We start from the raw sequence: 24,006 nt of genomic DNA, 5'->3' as shown, positions 1-24,006 counted from the left end.
CTCGGGCCAGTTACCGCATAGCCCTTACCTCATAACCGTTACCGCGAGACAGCTGTGGGGACCGTTAGTTCCAGACCTAGGTAAGGCGGTTAGAGGTCCTGCTGGGCCAACCGGCCAGGTGCTGGTCCTCTGGTGGAGAGTGTGGCAGAGGGTGGCTTTCTCCCGGGGACGCTCCAGGACTCATGGCCTTGTGGCTGCAGGTGAGCTGAGGGGCACTGTTAGGGGGAGGCAGGGGCCGTGTCCTGCGGAGCTCCAGAGCCCTTGCCACCGTGGGCCACTGGTCTTGAGTGGTACCTAGGTCCTGAGGCAACGGGGAACCTCTCTGCCATCCCTGCCTTCGTGACCTGGTGTCAACAGCAGTGTGCATGGGTTGCAGTCCGCAGGACCCTGGGACGCAGGTACACTCCACTCCCGTTGGGGCATCTGAGGAGCCTGAGGGCTAGCTGGGTCCTGGGCACCTGGCTCCCTCAATGATGATAGCTGTGCTGAGTCTGGGGACCTGACCTTGAGTGGACTGCCTGCTAAAACCTGCCTCTTTTGCCCAGCCTGGGCACTGGCAGGAGGACCCAGGTTGGGCGCAGGATGAATGTTCCCTAACAGGATTATGGGCCCGAGCAGGAACTCTCTGCTCATCAGCCAGGACCTAGACCTTGGAGGGTGAAAGTTGTGCCCTGGGCTCTTGCCCTTTCTTGTCATAACAGAGAATAACATTCATTTGATGTACGTTTATAGAAACATCATTTGATCATGACTTGATCTCAAGAACGAGTGATCTGAAACCAAAATTTTGCAACAACTGTCAGGTTGGTTTATTTCTCTTCCTCAATTCTTGTCTCATCACAACAAAATTTGGAGCAATGGACCGAAAGGTGTAGGACAAGTTACAGCCTGGTTCAGGCTCAGAGAGATTTTTTTATTAGTTTCACACTCCCAAAGGAGTCCTCCTCATCCTTCCAGTCAAGCCCTCTTGGCTTTCCCCTTTTATACTTCCAGTCTTCTCCTTTTTAGGCATCAGTGAACTAAAATGGACTGGAATGGACAAACTTAATTCAGATGACCATTATATCTACTGCTGTGGGAAAGAAGCCCTTAAAAGAAATGGAGTAGCCCTTATAGTCAACAAAAGAGTTTGAAATGCAGCACTTGGGTGCAATCTCAAAAATGAAAGAATGATCTTGGTTCATTTTCAAGGCAAACCATTCAGTATCACAGAATCCAAGTCTATGCCCCAACCACTAATGCCGAAGAAGCTGAAGTTGAATGGTTCTATGAAGGCCTACGACACCTAGCTGCTTCTGCTAAGTCACTTCAGTCGTGGCCGACTCTGTGTGCCCCCATAGACGGCAGCCACCAGCCTCCCCCATCCCTGGGATTCTCCAGGCAAGAACACTGGAGTGGGTTGCCATTTCCTTCTAGAACTAACACACAAAAAAATGTCCTTTTCATCATAGGGGACTGGAATGCAAAAATAGGAAGTCAAGAGGTACCTGGAGTAACAGGCAAATTTGGCCTTGGAGTACAAAATGAAACAGGGCAAAGGCTAACAGCTTTCCCAAGAGAACACATTGGTCATAGCAAACACCCTCTTCCAACAACACAAGAGATGACTCTACACATGGACATCACCAGATGGTCAATACCAAAATCAGATTGATTATATTCTTTGCAGCCATAGATGGAGAAGCTCTATACAGTCAGCAAAGACAAGACTGGAAGCTGACTGTGGCTCAGATCAAGAATTCCTTATTGCCAAATTGAGACTTAAATTGAAGAAAGTATGGAAAACCACTAGGCCATTCAAGTATGACCTAAGTCAAATCCCTTACCATTATACAGTGGAAGTGACAAATATATTCAAGGAATTAGATCTGATAGAGTGCCTGAAGAACTATGGACGGGGGTTTGTAACATTGTACAGGAGTCAGTGATCAAAACCATCCCCAAGAAAAATAAATGAAAAAAGGCAAAATTATTGCCTGAGGAGGACTTACATACAGCTGAGAAAAGAAGATAAGCTAAAGGCAAAGGAGAAAAGGAAAAATACACCCATTTCAGTGCAGAGTTCCAAAGAATAGCAAGGAGAGATAAGAAAGACTTCGTTAAGTGAATAATGCAAAGAAATAGAGGAAAACAATAGAATGGGAAGACTAGAGAACTCTTCAAGAAAATTAGAGATACCAAGGCAACATTTTCATGCAAAGAAGGGCACAACGAAGGACATAAACAGTATGGACCTAACAGAAGTGGAAGACATTAAGGAGAGGTGGCAAGAATACACAGAACTATGCCAAAAAAAAAAAAAGTCTTAATGACCCAGATAACCGTGATGGTGTGATCAATCACCTAGAGCCAGACATCCTGGAATGCAAAGTCAAGTAGGCCTTAGGAAGCATCACTACAAACAAAGCTAGTGGAGGTGAAGGAATTCCAGTTCAGTTCAGTTCAGTCACTCAGTCATGTCCAACTCTTTGCGACCCCATGGACTGCAGCAAGGCAGGCCTCCCTGTCCATCACCAAATCCCAGAGTTTATTCAAACTCTCATCCTTTGAGTCAGTGATGCCATCCAACCATCTCATCCTCTGTTGTCCCCTTATCCTCCTGCCCTCAATCTTTCCCAGCATCAGGGTCTTTTCAAAGTTGAACTATTTCAAATCTTAAAAGATGATGCTGTGAAAGTGCTACACTCAATATGCCAGCAAATTTGGAAAACTCAGCAGTGGCCACAGGACATAAAGAGGTCAGTTTTTAATCCAATCCCAAAGAAGGGCAATGCCAAAGAATGTTCAAACTACCACAAAATTGCACTTATTTCACATGCTAGCAAAGTAATGCTCAAAATTCTCCAAGCTAGACTTCAACAGTGTGTGAAGTGAGAACTCCCAGATGTTCAAGCTGGATTTAGTAAAGGCAGAGGAATGAGAGATCAAATTGCCAACATCTGTTGGATCATAGAAAAAGCAAGAGAATTCCAGAAAAACATGTACTTCTGCTTCACTGACTATGCTAAAGCCTTTGACCGTGTGGATCACAACAGACTGTGGAAAATTCTTAAAAGATGGGAATACCAGACCATCTTACCTGCCTCCTGAGAAACCTGTATGAAGGTGAAGAACCAATAGAACCAGACAAGGAACATCAGACTGGTTCCAAATTGGGAAAGGAGTACATCAAGGCTGTATATTGTCCCCCCCCCCCCGCCCCCGTTTATTTAATTTATATAAAGAGTACAAGATGTGAAATGCCAGGCTGGATGAAGCACAAGCTGGAATCAAGGTTGACAGGAGAAATATCAATAACCTCAGATATGTAAATGACACCACTCTATAGCAGAAAGCAAAGAGGAACTAAAGAGCCTCTTGATGAAAGTGAAAGAAGAAAGTGAAAAAGCTGGCTTGAAACTCAACATTCAAAAAATTAAGATCATGGCATCTGGTCCCATCACTTCATGGCAAATAGATGAGTTGATAACGGAAGGACTGATGTTGAAGCTGAAACTCCAGTACTTTCGCCACCTGATGCAAAGAGCTGACTCATTTGAAAAGACCCTGATGCTGAGAAAGATTGAAGGCAGGAGGAGAAGGGGACGATAGAGGATGAGATGGTTGGATGGCATCACCGACTCAATGGACATGAGTTTGGGCCCAGGAGTTGGTGATGGACAGGGAGGCCTGGCGTGCTGCGGTCCATGGGGTCGCAGAGCCAGACACGACTGAGCAACTGACCGAACTGAACTGAACAATGGAAACAGTGACAGACTTTATTTTTCGGGGGCTCCAGAATCACTGCAGTTGATGACTGCAGCCATGAAATTAAACGACACTTTCTCCTTGGAACAAAGGCTGAGAACAACAACAACTCCTCCTTTTGGTTATGTCCTGTGCAATGTAGGGCTTGTACCTACCACAAATCAATGAAAGGGAATACAAATGGACATACACTCAAGGCTGATTAGCAATTATAAATTATATATAAGCAGGCTAAGTTGTTTATATCTGCCCATAATTCCACCTATGATAATTAGATGTAGAATATTCATAAACCCTGTATCAGCTCCTAACTGCCTAACTGGCCAAGGTTAGAGAGAGCTCCTGTGGTCATTTTTTATCCACTGTGTGCCTAGGGGACATATGTAGCAGTTGAAAAGTCTCTGCAGTTATTTTGTAGCATATATGTGAGCTCTCCTGGGTGTGTCTGGGATGGAGTTTAGAGATCAGCTTGCATCCCTTTCAGCCAGGCCTCCCCTCAACGCTCATGTCTTTCTACCCAATACAACTAACCACACCCCTCCCTCTCTTTTCAGTTTTCCTTAAAACTTTTAGAGAGTCTGGGGTTTGGGGTATGAGGAATCCATCTCCTTACCTGTCTCTGCAGTGAACCTTTCACTGCTCCAAACTCCTACGTTTTGGTACAATTTGGCCTCACTGTTAGTGGGTCACACAGACTTGCACTGAGTAACGGAGCTGCAGAGATGACGGTGGAGTAGTAGTGAGGGGCTCTGCCAGACGGTCATCCAGAGAGCATCCTTATTGTAGATGGGCTTGCATTTCAATGTCCCTGCGCAGCTGGTGCTCCAGTCTTTCATTCTCCTGAAGCACTTAAAGAGGATCTTGAGAACCACAAGAAAGTGGTTTCCTTAGAGTGAACCAATTATATGTTACCAAGTTTCCTTTGCCAGTGCGATGCCCAATATCAAAAACTTGGTGATGAAGCAAAGACTGAATGTAGGCGATGACATAGTCAAAGATCCCAAAAAACAAAAGCAAACCAAAAACCACATCAGCACATGCACTACTCAATATGGCCTTGGCACCTAGCAAAGGAATTTTATCATCAAAGGAGTACTAGCTTTGGCATCCCAGGAAGGGGAGATGTTTTTATCTTTATCTCAAAAATGGACAGTCTTTACTTCTGGTCGGTGTGTTTTTTTCTTTAAAACTAATGCAGATGTGCAGTGCACATTTGATAAGCCACACACAGGCAGTTTTGGTTAGCCTAAAGTTCAAGTTAATTATTGTATAAGCCAAAATGACTTTCCCATACCTTCAGTCAGTTCGGTCCAGTTGCTCAGTTGTGTCTCTTTGCAATCCCATGAATTGCAGCACACCAGGCCTCCCAAAGAAAGGCAGTGCCAAAGAATGCTCAAACTACCGCACAATTGCACTAATCTCACACACTAGTAAAGTAGTGCTCAAAATTCTCCAAGCCAGGCTTCAGCAATATGTGAACCATGAAATTCCAGTTGCTCAAGCTGGTTTTAGAAAAGGACCAAATTGCCAACATCCGCTGGATCATAGAAAAAGCAAGAGAGTTCCAGAAAAACATCTATTTCTGCTTTATTGACTATACCAAAGCCTTTGCCTGTTTGGATCACAAAAAACTGTGGAAAATTCTGAAAGATGGGAATACCAGACCACCTGATCTGCTTCTTGAGAAATTTGTATGCAGGTCAGGAAGCAACAGTTAGAACTGGACGTGGAACAACAGACTGGTTCCAAATAGGAAAAGGAGTACATCAAGGCTGTATATTGTCACCCTGCTTATTTAACTTATATGCAGAGGACATCATGAGAAACGCTGGACTGGAAGAAACACAAGCTGGAATCAAGATTGCCAGGAGAAATATCAATAACCTCAGATATGCAGATGACACCACCCTTATGGCAGAAAGTGAAGAGAACTAAAAAACCTCTTGATGAAGGTGAAAGAGAGTGAAAAAGGTGGCTTAAAACTCAACATTCAGAAAACGAAGATCATGGCATCTGGTCCCATCACTTCATGGGAAATAGATGGGGAAACAGTGGAAACAGTGTCAGACTTTATTTTGGGGGGCTCCAAAATCACCATAGATGGTGACTGCAGCCATGAAATTAAAAGACACCTACTCCTTGGAAGAAAAGTTATGACCAACCTAGATAGCATATTCAAAAGCAGAGACATTACTTTGCCAACGAAGGTCCGTTTGGTCAAGGCTATGGTTTTTCCAGTGGTCATGTATGGCTGTGAGAGTTGGACTGTGAAGAAAGCTGAACGCTGAAGAATTGATGCTTTTGAACTGTGGTGTTGGAGAAGACTCTTAAGAGTCCCTTGGACTGCAAGGAGATCCAACCAGTCCATTCTGAAGGAGATCAGCCCTGGGCTTTCTTTGGAAGGAATGATGCTAAAGCTGAAACTCCAATACTTTGGCCACCTCACGCGACGAGTTGACTCATTGGAAAAGACTCTGATTCCTGCTGGGAGGGATTGAGGGTAGGAGGAGAAGGGGACGACAGAGGATGAGATGGCTGGATGACATCACTGACTCGATGGACTTGAGTCTGAGTGAACTCCGGGAGTTTGTGATGTACAGGGAGGCCTGGCGTGCTCCGATTCATGGGGTTATGAAGAGTCGGACACGACTGAGTAACTGAACTGAACTGAACTGAGGCCTCCCTGTCCATCACCAACTCCCGGAGTTCACTCAAACTCATGTCCATCTAGTCAGTGATGCCATCCAGCCATCTCATCCTCTGTCATCCCCTTATCCTCCTGCCCTCAATCCCTCCCAGCATCAGTCTTTTCCAATGAGTCAACTCTGCACATCAGGTGGCCAAAGTACTGGAGTTTCAGCTTTAGCATAAGTCCTTCCAAAGAAATCCCAGGGTTGATCTCCTTCAGAATGTCCTGGTTGGATCTCCTTGCAGTCCAAGGGACTCTCAAGAGTCTTCTCCAGCACGACAGTTCAAAGCATCAGTTTTTTGGCTCTCAGCTTTCTTCACAGTCCAACTCTCACATCCATACATGACCACAGGAAAAACCATAGCCTTGACTAGACAGACCTTTGTTGGCAAAGTAATGTCTCTGCTTTTGAATATGCTATCTAGATTGGTCATAATTTTCCTCCCAAGGAGTAAGCATCTTTTAATTTCATGGCTGCAGTCACCATCTATGGTGATTTTGGAGCCCAAAAATAAAGTCTGACACTGTTTCCACTGTTTCCCCATCTATTTCCCATGAAGTGATGGGACCAGATGCCATGATCTTCGTTTTCTGAATGTTGAGCTTTAAGCCAACTTTTTCACTCTGCCCTTTCACTCTCATCAAGAGGCTTTTCAGTTCCTCTTCACTTTCTACCATAAGGGTGGTGTCATCTGCATATCTGAGGTTATTGATATTTCTCCCGGCAATCTTGATTCCAGCGTGTGCTTCTTCCAGCCCAGCATTTCATATGATGTACTCTGCATATAAGTTAAACAAACAGGGTGACAATATACAGCCTTGACGTACTCCTTATTTGGAACCAGTCTGTTGTTCCACGTCCAGTTCTAACTGTTGCTTCCTGACCTGCATATAGGTTTCTCAAGAAGGTCAGGTGGTCTGGTATTCCCATCTCTTTCAGAATTTTCCACAGTTTATTGTGATCCACACAGTCAAAGGCTTTGGTATAGTCAATAAAGCAGAAATAGATGTTTTTCTGGAACTCTTGCTTTTTCCATGATCCAAAACTCAGCCTAATCCTCAAACTTAAATCTTTTCTAGGCGGCGTTAGGTAGGTAGCTCCACTTGTGACCTGCAGGTGGCGCCAATGCCCCCACTTCATCGTTGGTGCTGTGGTAACTACATTACCCAGGAGCCTCGGCAGCTCTGGGCCAATGAGGCCCCACGGAAGGGGAATTTCCGTTCATAGGGACGATGCCTGGGTGGGACTTCCTGTTCCCGTTTTGGGCGGACATATTGTTTGCTTTCGGATTAGTCCACCAGATCCGTATCCAGAAGGCTACGTCACACACTGGGTGACGCGATGGGGAAAACGTGAGAGGCGTTGTTGCCCTAAACAGAGGCGGACCTGAGGATTGGTAGTGGCACTGATCGGGTGACCCGGCCGCCGGAGCCCAGGACCTAGCACCTGTCGCTCTGCAGCCACTCGCCTTCCCCAGTCCGCAGGTGCCGATGGCGGCCGCGGTGCTGACGGACCCGGCGCAGGTGGGTGCTGCGCCCCCGGGTCCTCCCTCGACCTCCGTCTCTGAATCCTGAAGCCTCGAATGAGGGAAGCCTCAGAGCCCCGCAGCTCTGGGCCCTGTGTCCCGACCGTAGGGGCGCTCTTGGGCGGACTTTTCTTACAGCCCGGGTGATGGGATGACAGGACGTTACAGAAGTTGGGGCCGGAATGTGCAGAGCATTTGGGAAACCTCGAGTCTGAGTCTTTGGTGTCTGAAAAGATCAGAGGGTCTGAGCCGCTGTGCCTTCGTTCTGAAGGTGATGGGAGCACGGAAGGTTCTAAACAGACCGTATCTGATGGTTTATGTAGACTGTCCAGGTGTGAAGAAACTTGACGTGAGAGAGAGGACAGTGGAGCATAGAAATGTTGAGAGATGGTCCAAGGCCACGCAGTTGTTAGATGGCCTAGTGGACTGGGGCACACAGGGTAGACTCAGCTCCAGGTCCTTATGGCCGAGCAGCAGCAGGAGAGAGGCCCGAGGCTCTCTTAGGGCTAGATCGTGGTTGCTTCTCTCTCAGTTTCCCTGTATCTACAGTTTCCCCAATCTCAGAAGTAATTGTGGGATTTATACAGTGAGACAAGGATGTCCAGTCTCTCATCAATTACACCTTCACCTTCACCCATCAGGGCCCCAGGATTGTGGTTTCATAGAACGCGTTACCTTGTACTCTCGCAGCTCTTGAGTCTGAGGACTCCTGAGAAACACCAACCTCAGAGTTCTCAGTCCAGTCCAGGGGTTATAATGCAGGACACTGACTCCTGGTGACCATTGAAATAAGGCGTGGCAGTTTGTTCCAGGCACAGGAACCAGCATACCTGATGGTGAGATTGAATTCGGAATTAAAAAAAAAAAACTACAGATCATCACCAAGTCTGGTAGCAGGAGTCAGGCCTGAAATGGCCAACTGAGAAGCCAGGCCTCTGTTCTGAGGGTGGTGTAGCCATGGCAGATGTGGAGCAGAGGAGCGAGGTGATCTGATCTGGGTTTTCACAGCTTCCCTGTAGACGCCATGTTTGATCCCTGGGCTGGGAAGATCCCTTGGAGAAGGAAATGGCAATCCACTCCAGTGTTCTTGCCTGGGAAATCCCATGGACAGAGGAGCCTGGCGGGCTACCATCCATGCGGTCGCAAAGAGTTGGGCACAGCTTAGTGACTAAACAGCAACAAAGACGATTCTGAATTCCAAGTGGAGAACAGGCTATGTGGTGAGGGTTGAGGGAATTAGGATAGAGGTGAGGAGAAGGACGGGAGAAGGCTGCTTCTGTATTCCAGGCGAGTTAGAATAAATGGTTGGGCCAGAGGGGTCGCTGTGTAGACGGGAGAAGTGATTGGGTCAGATTTTCTGTGTAAGAAAGAGACAGCCCCAAGGTGTTAGGCCATATCAGTCAGAAGGGTAGAAGCGCCATCAGCTGACGTGGGCAAGTTAGTGGTAGAAGGAACTCTGCATATGGGTATCAGTAGTTTATTTGTGGCCACGTGGAGAGTCTGAGATGTGCCAGAGAACCCTTGAGATATCCAATGAGCTGCTGGACACGGGGCTGAAGTTATATGGAGGGGTTCAGGAGAGAGACATCCAAAAAGTAGAAGATGGCATGTACACAGGTTTACAAGGGGGAAACTCCAGCACCACAACAGTACCGTCCTGCCGCGTCTGGCACAGAGGGTGAGAAAGACCTGATACAGTGAGCATGTGAGGAAAAAACAGACACATACAATTTGGCAAGCGGGGAGTCAGGGGACCCTCCTGCGCTCCATGACAGGAAGACAAAATGGCTCCTTTCAGCCCGCACTTTTATTGGCAGAAGTCACATGAGATCATTAGGGAATAGCTATACTGGGGAGTTTGATCAGCGCACCGTAAAGAGGGAGTAAAGTTATGGTTCTGCTGTTGATTAGAAATATCTTGTTTTGTTTCCATGGGGACGGACTCAGGGGCAGGCAGTGAAGCGCAGCAGAGAGCACGTCCCACCCGAAGAATGTCCGTTTGGCATACTTACTAGGACAGTCAAGAGAGTGCAGTTTGCCGCACCCTGGAGTCATGAGGCAAGGTGCTGGTCTCTGCTCCAGGCTGCAACACCCTCCTGCAGTCTCCCGGAAATGGTTTCCTGGTAACGGTTACTCAGTAACAGGTGCCTGCAAATGGCTGTGCGCCAGCTCCGCACCTAACCTGTTGATTTCCTCAAGGTTTGGCGGCATGTGAACTACATTACCCAGCAGGCTCTGCTCTCTGGGGGCCAGTTAATGAGCTAGGAAGATGATGGTGGAAGCCAATAACTGGGTAAGCGGCCAGAGTTGTGATCAGATCAGATCAGATCAGATCAGTCGCTCGGTCGTGCCCGACTCTTTGCAACCCCATGAATCGCAGCACGCCAGGCTTCCCTGTCCATCACCAACTCCCGGAGTTCACTGAGACTCACGTCCATCGAGTCAGCGATGCCATCCAGCCATCTCATCCTCTGTCGTCCCCTTCTCCTCCTGCTCCCAATCCCTCCCAGCATCAGAGTTCTTTCCAATGAGTCAACTCTTCGCCTGAGGTGGCCAAAGTACTGGAGTTTCAGCTTTAGCATCATTCCTTCCAAAGAAATCCCAGGGCTGATCTCCTTCAGAATGGACGGGTTGGATCTCCTTGCAGTCCAAGGGACTCTCAAGAGTCTTCTCCAACACCACAGTTCAAAAGCATCAAGTCTTCAGTGCTCAGCCTTCTTCACAGTCCAACTCTCACATCCATACATGACCACAGGAAAAACCATAGCCTTGACTGTACGGACCTTTGTTGGCAAAGTAGAGTGATCTAGAAGAGCAATGTGCATGTGGAAAAGGAGTGTGAATTGATGGCACTTGGGCCCTGATTTGAGGGGCTTAAGGAATAAAGATGAGCCTAACTTTGGTTGTCTGGTAATCATGATTTTAGCAACTTTCAAAGAACTGGCTGGAAGGAGGTGGGTGGAGGTCTCGTACGCCATACCAGCCCCAGAGTTTAGACAGGGCTTTCTGCCCCACCTGCCTGTTGTTGCTGTGGGTGGACACAGTGACCAACGGGACCCTGAGGAGAGAGCAGACATGTATGGCACCTGGTGCTGGTGTTTGCTCTGAGCTGAGGAGCTGGGTGGGAAGGAATGGTCAGGGGAGTTCTGTGGCGGCAGATGGGATCCTTGGGAAGGAGACTGCTCACAGACTGCTCTCCCCATTGTGGCAGGGGAATGTGACCTTTGAGGACGTGTTCGTGTCCTTCTCCCAGGAGGAGTGGGGGCTCCTTGATGAGGCTCAGAGGCTCCTGTACCGCGAAGTGATGCTGGAGAACTTTGCACTGATGGCCTCACTGGGTAAGGCCCTCTTGTCCCCTGCAGTGCCTGGACTAGGCTCTCCCCCTTCCCTGTTTCCTGAATCAGAACCATAGGCAGTACCACCACCGCCCTGGTTCCCTGGAGTAGGTACCATGGGTGCCAGGTGTGAACTGTGGGCTCTAGCACTTCTGGTTTCTGAGTGCTCCCACGACCTGCTGCCCTGAAGGCTTGCATGGAGGAATGCAGGCGTGAAGTGTCCAGTTGTTACCCAGTGGATCATGTCTGGTTTGTCCTCTCCCTGACTGGGTGCCTCTGTCCAGATTCATGGCACTCCTGTGCCCCAGATTGTGTCCCCTTCCTCTAGCTGACATTTCTCATAGCCTACCTGTATCAGGAATCCCAAGGACCCAGTACAATCACTACTTGTTGGGACCACTAGGCTATTCCTGCAAGACAATACTTCAGAGATATTTTCATATTTAGGTTTCTTTTCTGAAGGGTGGGTCACCCACACCTGGCCATTTACCTGTCCTGTCTTTTCCTTAAGATATGCATCTTCCATGTCCCATGGGGTTTCCCCACAGGAGCTGGGCAGGGAACCCTGGGTCTCTGACTGGGCTGACACAATTCCAGCCCTGACCAGAGAGGCTCAGAGTGCAGGTGGCCCTGGTGAGTGGGAGCTGGGGAAACTGTGATGTCAGGCTGGATTCTGGTCACTCTCCAGCCTCTCAGTGCCCACAGTGGTTTAAGTGCCAAGGCCACTGCCCACACTTCATTCCTGTCTTTACTGCCCTGTTTACCCACTTACCTTTTATGCTGTGACCTTTGGCCTTTGGCAGTTCCTCACCTCTGCCCACATCTCAGCTGTTCCTCTCCACTGCTTCCTCTGTACTGCTCTCCAACACTGGCTTATATGCTCTGTGTGTCATGAGAGGTGCACGTCCTTCAGATAATTCTTAAATACCAGCTATTCTATTCATTTGTAGCTGTTTAGTAAACACACTCTTCTGCATGTCTCCCCAGCCGCCAAGGCCTTCTACAATGCATTTGTGGATAATTTCATTGGGGACCCTGGCTCTTTCTGGGCTGTTCATCAGATCTGTGTCCTCTCCCCATCAAAGCCACTTCCAACCTGTGACCTTTAGATGCCAAAGACTGTGGAGCAGCCCTTTACTCAACTTGCACCCTGACCTTTTGTCCTGATGGCAGACCTCAGTCTTAGTTTTGATAAATGCACATTTGTAATAACTGCCCCTTCCCACCAGTGTCACTGTGTACTTTACCAGCATTTGTCTGCTTTCAGGTTGTTGGCATGGAATGGAGGACGATGAGATCCGTTTTGAGCAGAGCATTTCTGTAAAAAGAGTGTCTAAGGGCATGATTCCTAAGACGATTCCATCTTCCCAGAAGGCTCACCCCTGTGAGACATGTGGCCCGATCTTGAGAGATGTTCTGCACATGGCTGAGCACCAGGAAACACGTCCTGGGCAGAAACCATACTTGTGTGTAGCATGTGGGAAACAGCTGTGGTTCAGTGCAAACTTCCCCCTCCACAGTCAGCACAGTGGAGAGAAACCCCACAGGAGGGACGTGCACGGGGCCCTTCTTGTGAGCAGCTGCCCTGTCCAGTCGTCGGAGACACCTTTTACCACCGGGGAGGGTTGTGAGGACTTCCCAACCAGCTCAAGCATGTTTCAGCAGCATTACCCTCTTAGCAAGTGGAAGCCACAGAGTGACACCCACTGTGCAGAGGTCTTTCACAGTGGACAGAAGCATTATGAGTGCAGCGAATGTGGGAAGGCCTTCAGCCGCAAAGACTCACTTGTTCAGCACCAGAGAGTCCACACTGGAGAGAGGCCTTACAAGTGCAGCGAATGTGGGAAAACCTTTAGCCGCAAACCCATACTTGCACAGCACCAGAGGATCCACACTGGAGAGATGCCTTATGAGTGTGGCATATGTGGGAAAGTTTTTAATCATAGCTCTAATCTCATTGTACACCAGAGAGTCCACACTGGAGCACGGCCTTACAAGTGCAGCGAATGTGGGAAAGCCTACAGTCACAAATCCACGCTTGTTCAGCACGAGAGTATCCACACTGGAGAAAGACCTTATGAGTGCAGCGAATGTGGGAAATACTTTGGCCACAAATACAGACTCATTAAGCACTGGAGTGTTCATACCGGGGCACGGCCTTATGAGTGCATTGCATGTGGGAAGTTTTTCAGCCAAAGCTCCGATCTTATTGCCCACCAGAGAGTTCACAATGGTGAGAAGCCGTATGTGTGCAGTGAGTGTGGAAAAGCCTTTAGCCACAAACATGTGCTTATGCAGCACCTTAGAATCCACACTGGAGAAAGGCCGTATAAATGCAGTGAGTGTGGGAAAGCCTTCAGGCAAAGGGCTTCCCTCATCAGACATTGGAAGGTTCACGCTGGAGAAAGGCCTTAGGAGAGCAGGCAATACTCTGTCTTATTCAACATAGTGAGTGACACCAGAGAGAGGCTCCGAGAGGAGCCTTCGTGAATAGCTATAAGCTAGAAGATGAGCCTCGTGTTTGAACTCCCACCCTGAGGAGATTCTTCTGTGTACCAGCTCTGTGGGAAGCGTTCTGGGGCAGTATTGTACTTCATAACATGCCTTGGCCACTGTGGAAGGTCTCTGCTTGCTTGCCAAAAGCATGTCACTGCCAGTGTCTGAAAGAAGCCATACATCTGTGCAACAGCAGGGCCCCATATTGTGCGTATGTCACCCCAGATGCTTTGGTGGGCAAAATCTCTGCTCTTCCTGTCTTCCCTATAGGGCACCATCGGTAGCCTGACACTATTGATGATCCTCACTCCTTCCTGCTCCCTACTGGTGGAAGCATGGGTGTGACCCATTTTCGGTCAGAAGAATGCAACTTAGTTCTGCTGGTTGCCTGCAGAGATGTCCATGTTTCAGACTGTTGGTCTCTTGTGAGCCTCGTGATGAGTTTGACCAGCCCCCAAGTCACCTGACCTGGAAATTGTCTGCCTCATATTGTTCTGGTTTTGCAACACATGCCTTAGTTTCTAAGCTATCTTTTCTCCTGGGAATTTTGTTCACTCTGTGGGTTGAGTTGAGAACAGAATTGGGCTTGCCAGCCTGAAAGAATGAACAGCTTGTGTGAGAAGGCCGACTGTTGAGTCTCAGTGGTATTTGCAGAAGGATAAAGAAAGAACAGCTCTTATTCTAGTTTCAGCCTAATTTACATTACTGCTCAAGACCTCCTGGGAAGGAGTACCAGGCTTTGCAGGCCTAATTGTGTGTCCTGTATGTTGAGATGATTTGTGTGACAAAGGTCTTCTTGAGCAGGTTGTCAACCTCTGATGTATGTGGGAACATCATGAATTGGGTCCCTTGTTCCTAGGGAATGTTTCAGAACTTGATTCCCTGGGACCTGCCTGCATCCCTGACATTATTTAGGAGGGTAATATTTGGTAGGCAGATGTCACTGTCACCTACAAGGACAAGTTCAGTTCAGTTCAGCCGCTCAGTCATGTCCGACTCTGCAACCCCATGAATTTCAGCACGCCAGGCCTCCCTGTCCATCACCAACTCTCAGAGTTCACTCAGACTCAAGTCCATCGAATCAGTGATGCCATCCAGCCATCTCATCCTCTGTCGTCCCCTTCTCCTGCCCCCAATCCCTCCCAGCATCAGAGTCTTTTCCAATGAGTCAACTCTTCGCATGAGGTGGCCAAAGTACTGGAGTTTCAGCCTTAGCATCATTCCTTCCAAAGAACACCCAGGGCTGATCTCCTTCAGAATGGACTGGTTGGATCTCCTTGCAGTCCAAGGGACTCTCAAGAGTCTTCTCCAACACCACAGTTGAAAAGCATCAATTCTTTAGTGCTCAGCTTTCTACACAGGCCAACTCTCACATCCATACATGACCAGTGGAAAAACCATAGCCTTGACTAGACGGACCTTTGTTGGCAAAGTAATGTCTCTGCTTTTCAATATGCTATCTAGGTTGGTCATAACTTTTCTTCCAAGAAGTAACCGTCTTTTAATTTCATGGCTGCAGTCACCATCTGCAGTGATTTTGGAGCCCCAAAAATAAAGTCTGACACTGTTTCCACTGTTTCCCCATCTATTTCCCATGAAGTGATGGGACCAGATGCCATGATCTTCATTTTCTGAATGTTGAGCTTTAAGCCAACTTTTTCACTCTCCACTTTCACTTTCATCAAGGGGCTTTTCAGTTCCTCTTCACTTTCTGCCATAAGGGTGGTGACATCTGCATATCTGAGGTTATTGATATTTCTCCCAGCAATCCTGATTCCTGCGTGTGCTTCTTCCAGCCCAGCCTTTCTCATGATGTACTCTGCATATAAGTTAAATAAGCAGGGTGACAATATCCAGCCTTGACATATTCCTTTTCCTATTTGGAACCAGTCTGTTGTTCCATGTCCAGTTCTAACTTTTGCTTCCTGACCTGCATATAGGTTTCTCAAGAGGCAGATCAGGTGGTCTGGTATTCCCACCTCTTTCAGAATTTTCCACAGTTTATTGTGATCCACACAGTCAAAGACTTTGGCATAGTCAATAAAGCAGAAATAGATGTTTTTCTGGAACTCTTGCTTTTTCTATGATCCAGCGGATGTTGGCAATTTGATCTCTGCTTCCTCTGCCTTTTCTAAAACCAGCTTGAGCATCTGGAAGTTCACAGTTCACGTGTTGCTGAAGCCTGGCTTGGATAATTTTGAGCATTACTTTACTAGCGTGTGAGATGAGTGCAATTGTGCGGTAGTTTGAGCATTCTTTGGCATTGCCTTTCTTTGGGATTGGAATGAAAACTGACCTTTTCCAGTCCTGTGGCCACTGCTGAGTTTCCAAATTTGCTGGCATATTGAGTGCAGCACTTTCACAGCATCATCTTTCGGGATTTGAAGTAGCTCAACTGGAATTCCATCACCTCCACTAGCTTTGTTCGTAGTGATGCTTTCTAAGGCCCACTTGACTTCCCATTCCAGGATGTCTGGCTCTAGGTCAGTGATCACACCATCGTGATTATCTTGGTCGTGAAGATCTTTTTTGTACAGTTCTTCTGTGTATTCTTGCCACCTCTTCTTAATATCTTCTGCTTCTGTTAGGTCCTTACCATTTCTGTCCTTTATCGAGCCCATCTTTGCATGAAATGCTCCCTTGGTATCTCTAATTTTCTTGAAGAGATCTCTAGTCTTTCCCATTCTGTTGTTTTCTTTCTATTTCTTTGCATTGATCGCTGAGGAAGGCTTTCTTATCTCTTCTTGCTATTCTTTGGAAGTCTGCATTCAGATGCTTATATCTTTCCTTTTCTCCTTTGCTTTTCGCTTCTCTTCTTTTCACAGCTATTTGTAAGGCCTTCCCAGACAGCCATTTTTTGCCTTTTTGCATTTCTTTTGTACGGGGATGGTCTTGATCCCTTTCTCCTGTACAATGTCACGAACCTCTCTCCATAGTTCATCAGGCACTCTTATCAGATCTAGCCCCTCAAATCTATTTCTCACTTCCACTGTATAATCATAAGGGATTTGATTTAGATCATACCTGAATGGTCTAGTGGTTTTCCCTACCTTCTTCAATTTCAGTCTGAATTTGGCAATAAGGAGCTCATGAGTATAGAATAACTTAAAATGTATTTTTATGGTTCTAGCTTTTTAAACTCTGCATAATTATTTTGTGATTTATCAATGTTCTGTGTATCAGTTCATTCTTTTTCATCCATACTTTTACTTACAGTATTCCACTTTAGAGAAGTAGTTCCAAAGCAAGTGACCCAGGAGAGAACTCACAAGGACAAAGCTATACTTTCTGTTATGACCTTAACCTGGAGGTGATGTGCCACCGCTTCTGACTTACTCTATGGATAATACAGACTAATGCTGGTACATGGTGCAAGGGGACTCACTTTACAACAGTAAGATGCAACGTGGGAGGTATTTGGGGGAGCATTTCTTGGATACTGGTGACCACAGTCATGGTTTTTCTTTTTTTACCTTTGTGTATAGCCTTTTAAGGGAGAAGGCAATGGCACCCCACTCCAGTACTGTTGCCTGGAAAATCCCATGGACGGAGGAGCCTGGTGGGCTGCAGTCCATGGGGTCGCAAAGAGTCAGACACGACTGAGCGACTTCACTTTCACTTTCCACTTTCATGCATTGGAGGAGGAAATGGCAACCCACTCCAGTGTTCTGGCCCGGAGAATCCCACAGACGGAGAAGCCTGGTAGGCTGCAGTCCATGGGGTCGCACAGAGTTGGACATGACTGAAGCGACTTAGCAAAGCCTTTTAATGAGGAATTATATTGACTGATTTAAAAAGTTAAACTAACCTTGCATTTCTGAGGTAAATCCCATTTGATCATGATGCACTACTCTTTTTATGCATGGTTCAATTTTATACACTGGTTTTCTTTTCTTGTTGAAGATTTTTGTATCTATGCTCATGAGAGCTGTTAGTCTCTCTCTCTTTTTTTTTTTTTTTGGCTCTGATATTTTTAATGCTTGGGTTTGGTTGCTATCAGCGTAATGTTGGGTTTACAGAATAAGTTGGTTAAGTATCCCCTGCTCTTTAATTTTCTGGACAAGTTTGTGAAGAATTGACAGTGTTTCTTTCTTGTTTGATAGAATTCACCAGTGAAGTATGTAGGCCGGGAGTCTATTTTGTGGGAAAGTTTCTAACTGTAAAATTCCATAGTGAACCTGTGCTATGCTTAGTCGCTCAGTCGTGTCCGACTCTCCCTCTGGAGACCATCAGGTTCCTCTGTCCAGGGGATTTTCCAGGCACGAATACTGGAGTGGGTTGCCATTTCCTGCTCCAGAGGATCTTCCCAACCCAGGGACTGAACTTGCCTCTCTTAGTAGTGTAGTGAAGTGGCTCAGTCTTGTCCGACTCTTTGCGACCCCATGGACTGTAGCCTACCAGGCCCTCCGCCATGGGATTTTCCAGGCAAGAGTACTGGAGTGGGTTGCCGTTTTCTTCTCCAGGGGATCTTGCCTCTCTTGCGTCTCCTGAATTGGCAGGCAGATTGCTTACCACTAACGCCACTTGGGAAACCATAGTGGACCTAGGTTTATAGAATTTACCCCCTCCCCCCGCCCCCCCCCCACACACCTATACAATCAGTGAGCTTTGGTAGTTTGTATCTCTCGTGGAGTTTTTTAAATAGTCAAAATTTTCAAGCTATTGTCTTATTTTAGTACCTGTAGAATCTGTAGTGGTGCCTCATCTCTTATTCTTATACTGATAATGTCTGTATTTTTTTTCTTTACCAGCAGTTTATCAGCTTTATTGATCTTCTTCGAGCACTTGACTTCACTGATTTTTCTGTTTTGTTTTCCCTCATTTTGACTTTACTGTTACCTTTTGCTTTTATTATCTTTCATTTCTCTTCTGCTACATTTTAGCATAGAAGCTGAGTTCCTTCATTTGAAACCTTTGGGTTTTTTGCTAGTATAGTTGCTGAATACTAAGAACCACCCTGTAACAACTACTTTAATTACCTCCCACAAAACTTAATATGTTGTATTTTCATTTAAGTTATTTTAAACCTTTTCCAGTTTTGTTTTAAATTTCTTCTGACACATGGTTCTTTTAGAAGTATGTTATTTGGGCTTTTCTTTTTGGTAATTGATTTCTAATTTAATTCATTATAGTCAAAGTATACATATTATGACTTGAATTATTTTCATTTATAGGTATTTGATTTATGGCCCAGAATATGGGTTATCCTGCGTTTCACGTTAACTTGAAATGAATGTATATTGTTTTCTTGTTTGGTGGAGAGTTTCTACAAATGTCATCTCAAGTTAATGTAATTAATAATGTCTAAGTTTTCTGTGTCCTTACTCATGGGATGGGCACTGCTCTGTCAATTATTTGAATGGGGTTGTTGACATCTCTGACTCTAAAAGTGGATTTTCCTATTTTTCTGTTTAGTTCTATCATGTTTTCCTTTGTGCTATTTATTTTTATTCTATTTTTATTTTTCTATTTGCTTTGTGCCTTTTTATTAGGTGAATAAACGTTTCCTACTGTTATGTCCACTTAATGAGCAGACTTCTTTAGCATTAATAAAAGGCCTTCTTGGGACTTCCCTGGTGGTCCAGTGGTTAAGACTCTGTGGAAGTACCGTGTGCTAGCCGATTGTGCCACTGGAGCATTAGACTCTGTACTCCCAATGCCTGGGGCCTGGGTTCAGTCCCTGGTCAGGGAATAGATCCCCCATGCCACAACCAAGGCCTGGGGTCCTCTTTATCTATAGTGATATTCTTTGCCCTAAAATCCACCTTGTCACACACTTAACATTGTGTAGTTTTGATTCAATACTCATTTTGCCTTTTTGAGTGAGTGAAGGTCGCTTAGTCACGCCCGACTTTTTGCGACCCCATGGACTATACAGTCCATGGAATTCTCCAGGCCAGAATACTGGAGTGGGTAGCCATTCCCTTCTCCAGGGATCTTCCCAACCCAGGGATCAAACCCAGGTCTCCCGCATTGCAGGCAGATTCTTTACTAGTTGAGCCACAAGGGAAGCCCTTTGCCTTTTTGGGTACTGAAAATACCTGCTTTTCAGTAGATATTCTTTATATATTTTTAAGGTTTTTTTTAATGTGGACTGTTTTTTAAAAGTCTTTATTAATTTGTTACAATATTGTTTCTGTTGTATGTTTTGTTTTTTTTTCTTTGACCATGAGGCATGTGGGATCTTAGCTCCCTGACCGGGGTTCAAACCTGCACCCCCTTCATTGGAAGGCGAAGTCTCAACCACTGGACCGCCAGAGAAGTCCCAGAGATATTCTCGATATTTTACATGCTTAAGTTCCTTAGAAAGAGTATGATCTTTGGGGATCTTGATTCCAAACATTTTTAGGTGGAATTATTGCAGCAATCATTTTAAGGCTATTTTCTCACCCTCTGCTGAGACACAAGTCATTCTGTATTTTCTACCGTATGCTTCCTAAGGTTTCTGATTTAAACTGATTGGAACAGGTGCTATTCTGTTCTCTACATTATCCTTGGAAATTGTTTCATTGAATCCTTTTGGGTGTTTCTTTACTCAACCTCTGGTCCTTCCCTACCTATATATACAGATTTGTACTGAGCTGAACACTTGAAGATGACCCTCTGTAGGTCTGTCTTTTGTCCTGTGCTCTGTTGAACTCCAGACACCTTAGCAGGCCCAGGTTGTAAGTTCTTTCTCATATCAGGATGATTTTGGGGGTCTCCCTGGTCTCAGCACTTTTGTATTAGAGCCTGGGAACTTCCTTTCATGGAAACCTGAGATGGCCATGGGGCTCGTATCATTTATTTGCTCTCTCTGATAGGTTACTGGTATTTTTTCCAGTATATTAAGAATCAATTTCATGTACTTTATTTTTTTTTTCAAGAAAATGTATGAATCGTCCTAAAGCAGATACTTTGAATAAATTAGTAGAATTGATAAAACCTCCAATTACATCAGGAAAAAGAAAAAAAAAGAAATCACGTGTTTATAAATATAAGCAAGGAAAGAAGGTATAGCACTAGATATCTTTGAGACATAATGGATAATGTGTGATTGTTTTCTATTTTGACTGTGCCATGTGGCATGTGGGATCTTAGTTCCCTAAGAGCAAAACCAGGTAATGAAATATATCAGGGTGTGAGTGTAGATGCAAAAAAAAAAAAAAAAATCCTTAACAAAATTTTAGAGAATTAAATGTGTGTATTTATATATGGCATATTTTGAATTGTTAAGCCAGTTTTATACTCCTGATAATGATTACAACCTAGTGAGATTGATCATGAATATAAGGTTGGTTTAGGGGCTTCCCGGGTGACTCAGCGGTTAAGAATCTGCCTGCAATGTAGGAAACACGGGTTCAATCCCTAGGTCGTGAAGATCCCCTGGAGGAGGGCATGGCAACCCCCTCCAGTATTCTTGCCCAGAGAATCCCATGGACAGAGGAGCCTGGCAGGCTACAGTCCAAGGGTTGCAAAGAGTCAGACATGACTGAAGCGACTTAGCACGCATGCACACAACATTGGTTTAACAATTGAACATATATTAATTTAATCCGTATTAACTAGAAGGCATGGTATAATGATTATATCTGGTCTTTGTCCCAGGTTCCTGTCACAGAGCTTGAGAAATCATGAAATTCCTGGTATGATAGGAGTCTTTCTGGTGCTGATGGAGTGACTCTTGATAAGCCCCTAGAAAGTTTGAGGATGAAGACTGGTTACCAGAAAGACCAAGTGTATGATTAAAAGTTTGAAACTGAGCCAGACAGACCTGTGGGGAGAGAAGTGGATCTAGATGTTTTGTTCCGGCATGTGACCATGATTTAATCAGTTGTGTCTGTGTAATCAAATTCTGATCCAAACACTGGATGGACAAGACTGGATGGGGCTTCTGGTTGGTGAATATATTGATGTGCAGGAGAGTGGTATGTCTGTATTCCCCAGAGATAGGTCATGGAAACTTCACACCTGGGACCTGCCCATACCTTTCCCTTGCATTCATTCCATTGGCTGTTCCTGAGCTGTATTCTTGATAACAAAACTGGAATCATAGGTATAGCACTCTTAGTAAGTACTCTGAGCCATTCTAGCCAATTCTTGAACCTGAGGGGATCATGAGAACTCCTGAAATTATAGCCAGCTGGCCAGAAGTGCAGTTGGGCCCTGTGACTTGAAACTCCTTTCTGAAGTGAGGAGGACTTTCTTGTGGAGGACTGAACCCTTAAAGATGTGGAGACCGACACAAACTCTGGGTAGTTAGTGTCAGAAAATTGATGTCAGAACCAATATATGGTAGCGTTAGAGACCGAAAGCTGACATTACATTTAATGGGGAAAGTTTGGGTGTTTTCCCCCAATACCAGGAATAAGGAGGAATGTCCACTCTCACAGTTTCTATGTAATGTTGCACTGAGAGTCTGTTCTGGTGACACAGGAAAATTAAAGAGAATAAATGATGTGCACATTGTAAAGGAAGACCCAAAGTAGCCATTATTCACAGATGACATGATTATTTATTTAGAAAACCCTTTACTATATATTAAAAAAAAAATAAGATCTAATTGATTAGTCAAGGTTACAGGATAAAAAGTCAATATACAACAAATGTTTGGAAGTTGAAAAACTATACTGCTTATTGTAGCATCAATATATGAAATATATAGGAATTTACGAAAGAAAATACATTCAACAACTACAAAGCAAATTCACAAAACTTCACTGAGACATAACCATGTTTCTGGACCTAAGGACTTAATATTTTAATTTATTCTCCTGTAATTGTGCTGTTGGTTCATACAGCTATCAAATGTCCAGTGACTTTGGTAGAAATTGACAAAATGATTCTAAAATTCATGTGAAAATTCAAAAAACCTAAAATATTCAAATTTTGGAAAGAACACGAATTTTAAAGGTTTTAGTCTGATTTTAAGAATCAAATATAGAATTGTTAGCTTTACTAACAAAAGTGTAATATTGATGAAAGGATAGACAATAAAAATATATAGACCACAGAAACAGATCCACACCTGCACTGTCTATTTTCAATAAAATTGCCAACAATGTTTTCAACAAAATGCTCTAAGACAACATCCATATGAAAAATAAAGTGACAGAAACCATCAACATCTCATCATTGAGTAATTAATCTGAAGTTCATAACCTTGAATGCCTGAAACACAAACTATACATCTCATAGGAGATATGGATGAGGAGCACTCTTTGAACATGGGTTAAACAAAGACTTTTTTACCAGACATAAAAACCAAAACCGAAAAAAATAATAAATTGAGACTTCAGATCAGATCAGTCGCTCAGTCGTGTCCGACTCTTTGTGATTCCATGAATCGTAGCACGCCAGGCCTCCCTGTCCATCACCAACTCCCGGAGTTCACTGAGACTCACGTCCATCGAGTCCGTGATACCATCCAGCCATCTCATCCTCTGTCGTCCCCTTCTCCTCGTGCCCCCAATCCCTCCCAGCATCAGAGTCTTTTCCAATGAGTCAACTCTTCGCATGAGGTGGCCAAAGTACTGGAGTTTCAGCTTTAGCATCATTCCTTCCAAAGAAAGCCCAGGGCTGATCTCCTTCAGAATGGACTGGTTGGATCTCCTTGCAGTCCAAGGGACTCTCAAGAGTCTTCTCCAACACCACAGTTCAAAAGCATCAATTCTTCGGCACTCAGCCTTCTTCACAGTCCAATTCTCACATCCATACATGACCACAGGAAAAACCATAGCCTTGACTAGACGAACCTTTGTTGACAAAGTAATGTCTCTGTTTTTGAATATGCTATCTAGGTTGGTCATAACTTTCTTTTCAAGGAGTAAGCGTCCTTTAATTTCATGGCTGCAGTCACCATCTGCAGTGATTTTGGAGCCCAGAAAAATAAAGTCTGACACTGTTTCCACCGTTTCCTCATCTATTTCCCATGAAGTGATGGAACCGGATGCCATGATCTTCGTTGTCTGAATGTTGAGCTTTAGGCCAACTTTTTCGCTCTCCACTTTCACTTTCATCAAGAGACTTTTTAGTTCCTCTTCACTTTCTGCCATAAGGGTGGTGACATCTGCATATCTGAGGTTATTGATATTTCTCCCGGCTTACTCAAAATTAAAATATTTGCTATTAAAAAGACCCATTTGTGAAAGTTTCAGGAATGCCCTGGCAGTCCACTGGGTAAGACTCAGTGTTTTCATTGGGGTGGCCTGGGTTCAATCCCTGATTGGGGAAC

At 45.2% G+C, this 24,006-nt stretch overlaps 1 protein-coding gene across 3 annotated transcripts; it reads left to right on the top strand.

Moving 5' to 3' along the window:
* Positions 1-14: 14 nt before the first annotated feature.
* On the top strand, positions 15-22,897 carry ZNF772 (zinc finger protein 772). 3 transcript variants are annotated; one of them, XM_061386517.1, is made up of 3 exons: positions 15-200; positions 11,174-11,300; positions 12,565-22,897. In XM_061386517.1, exons 1-3 carry the CDS (start codon positions 183-185, stop codon positions 13,710-13,712), a joined length of 1,293 nt encoding a protein of 430 aa, XP_061242501.1. In that variant the 5' UTR covers positions 15-182; the 3' UTR covers positions 13,713-22,897. The 3 variants fall into 3 exon arrangements, with proteins under 3 accessions (XP_061242501.1, XP_061242500.1, XP_061242502.1); XM_061386516.1 differs by lacking the exon at positions 15-200 and adding an exon at positions 6,951-7,960; XM_061386518.1 differs by lacking the exons at positions 15-200; positions 11,174-11,300 and adding an exon at positions 11,322-11,930.
* The last annotated feature ends 1,109 nt before the right edge of the window (positions 22,898-24,006 follow it).

Source organism: Bos javanicus, chromosome 18 (genome assembly GCF_032452875.1).
Source record: "Bos javanicus breed banteng chromosome 18, ARS-OSU_banteng_1.0, whole genome shotgun sequence".
NCBI lineage: Eukaryota > Metazoa > Chordata > Mammalia > Artiodactyla > Bovidae > Bos > Bos javanicus.
This window is presented reverse-complemented; position numbering and strand designations above follow the sequence as displayed.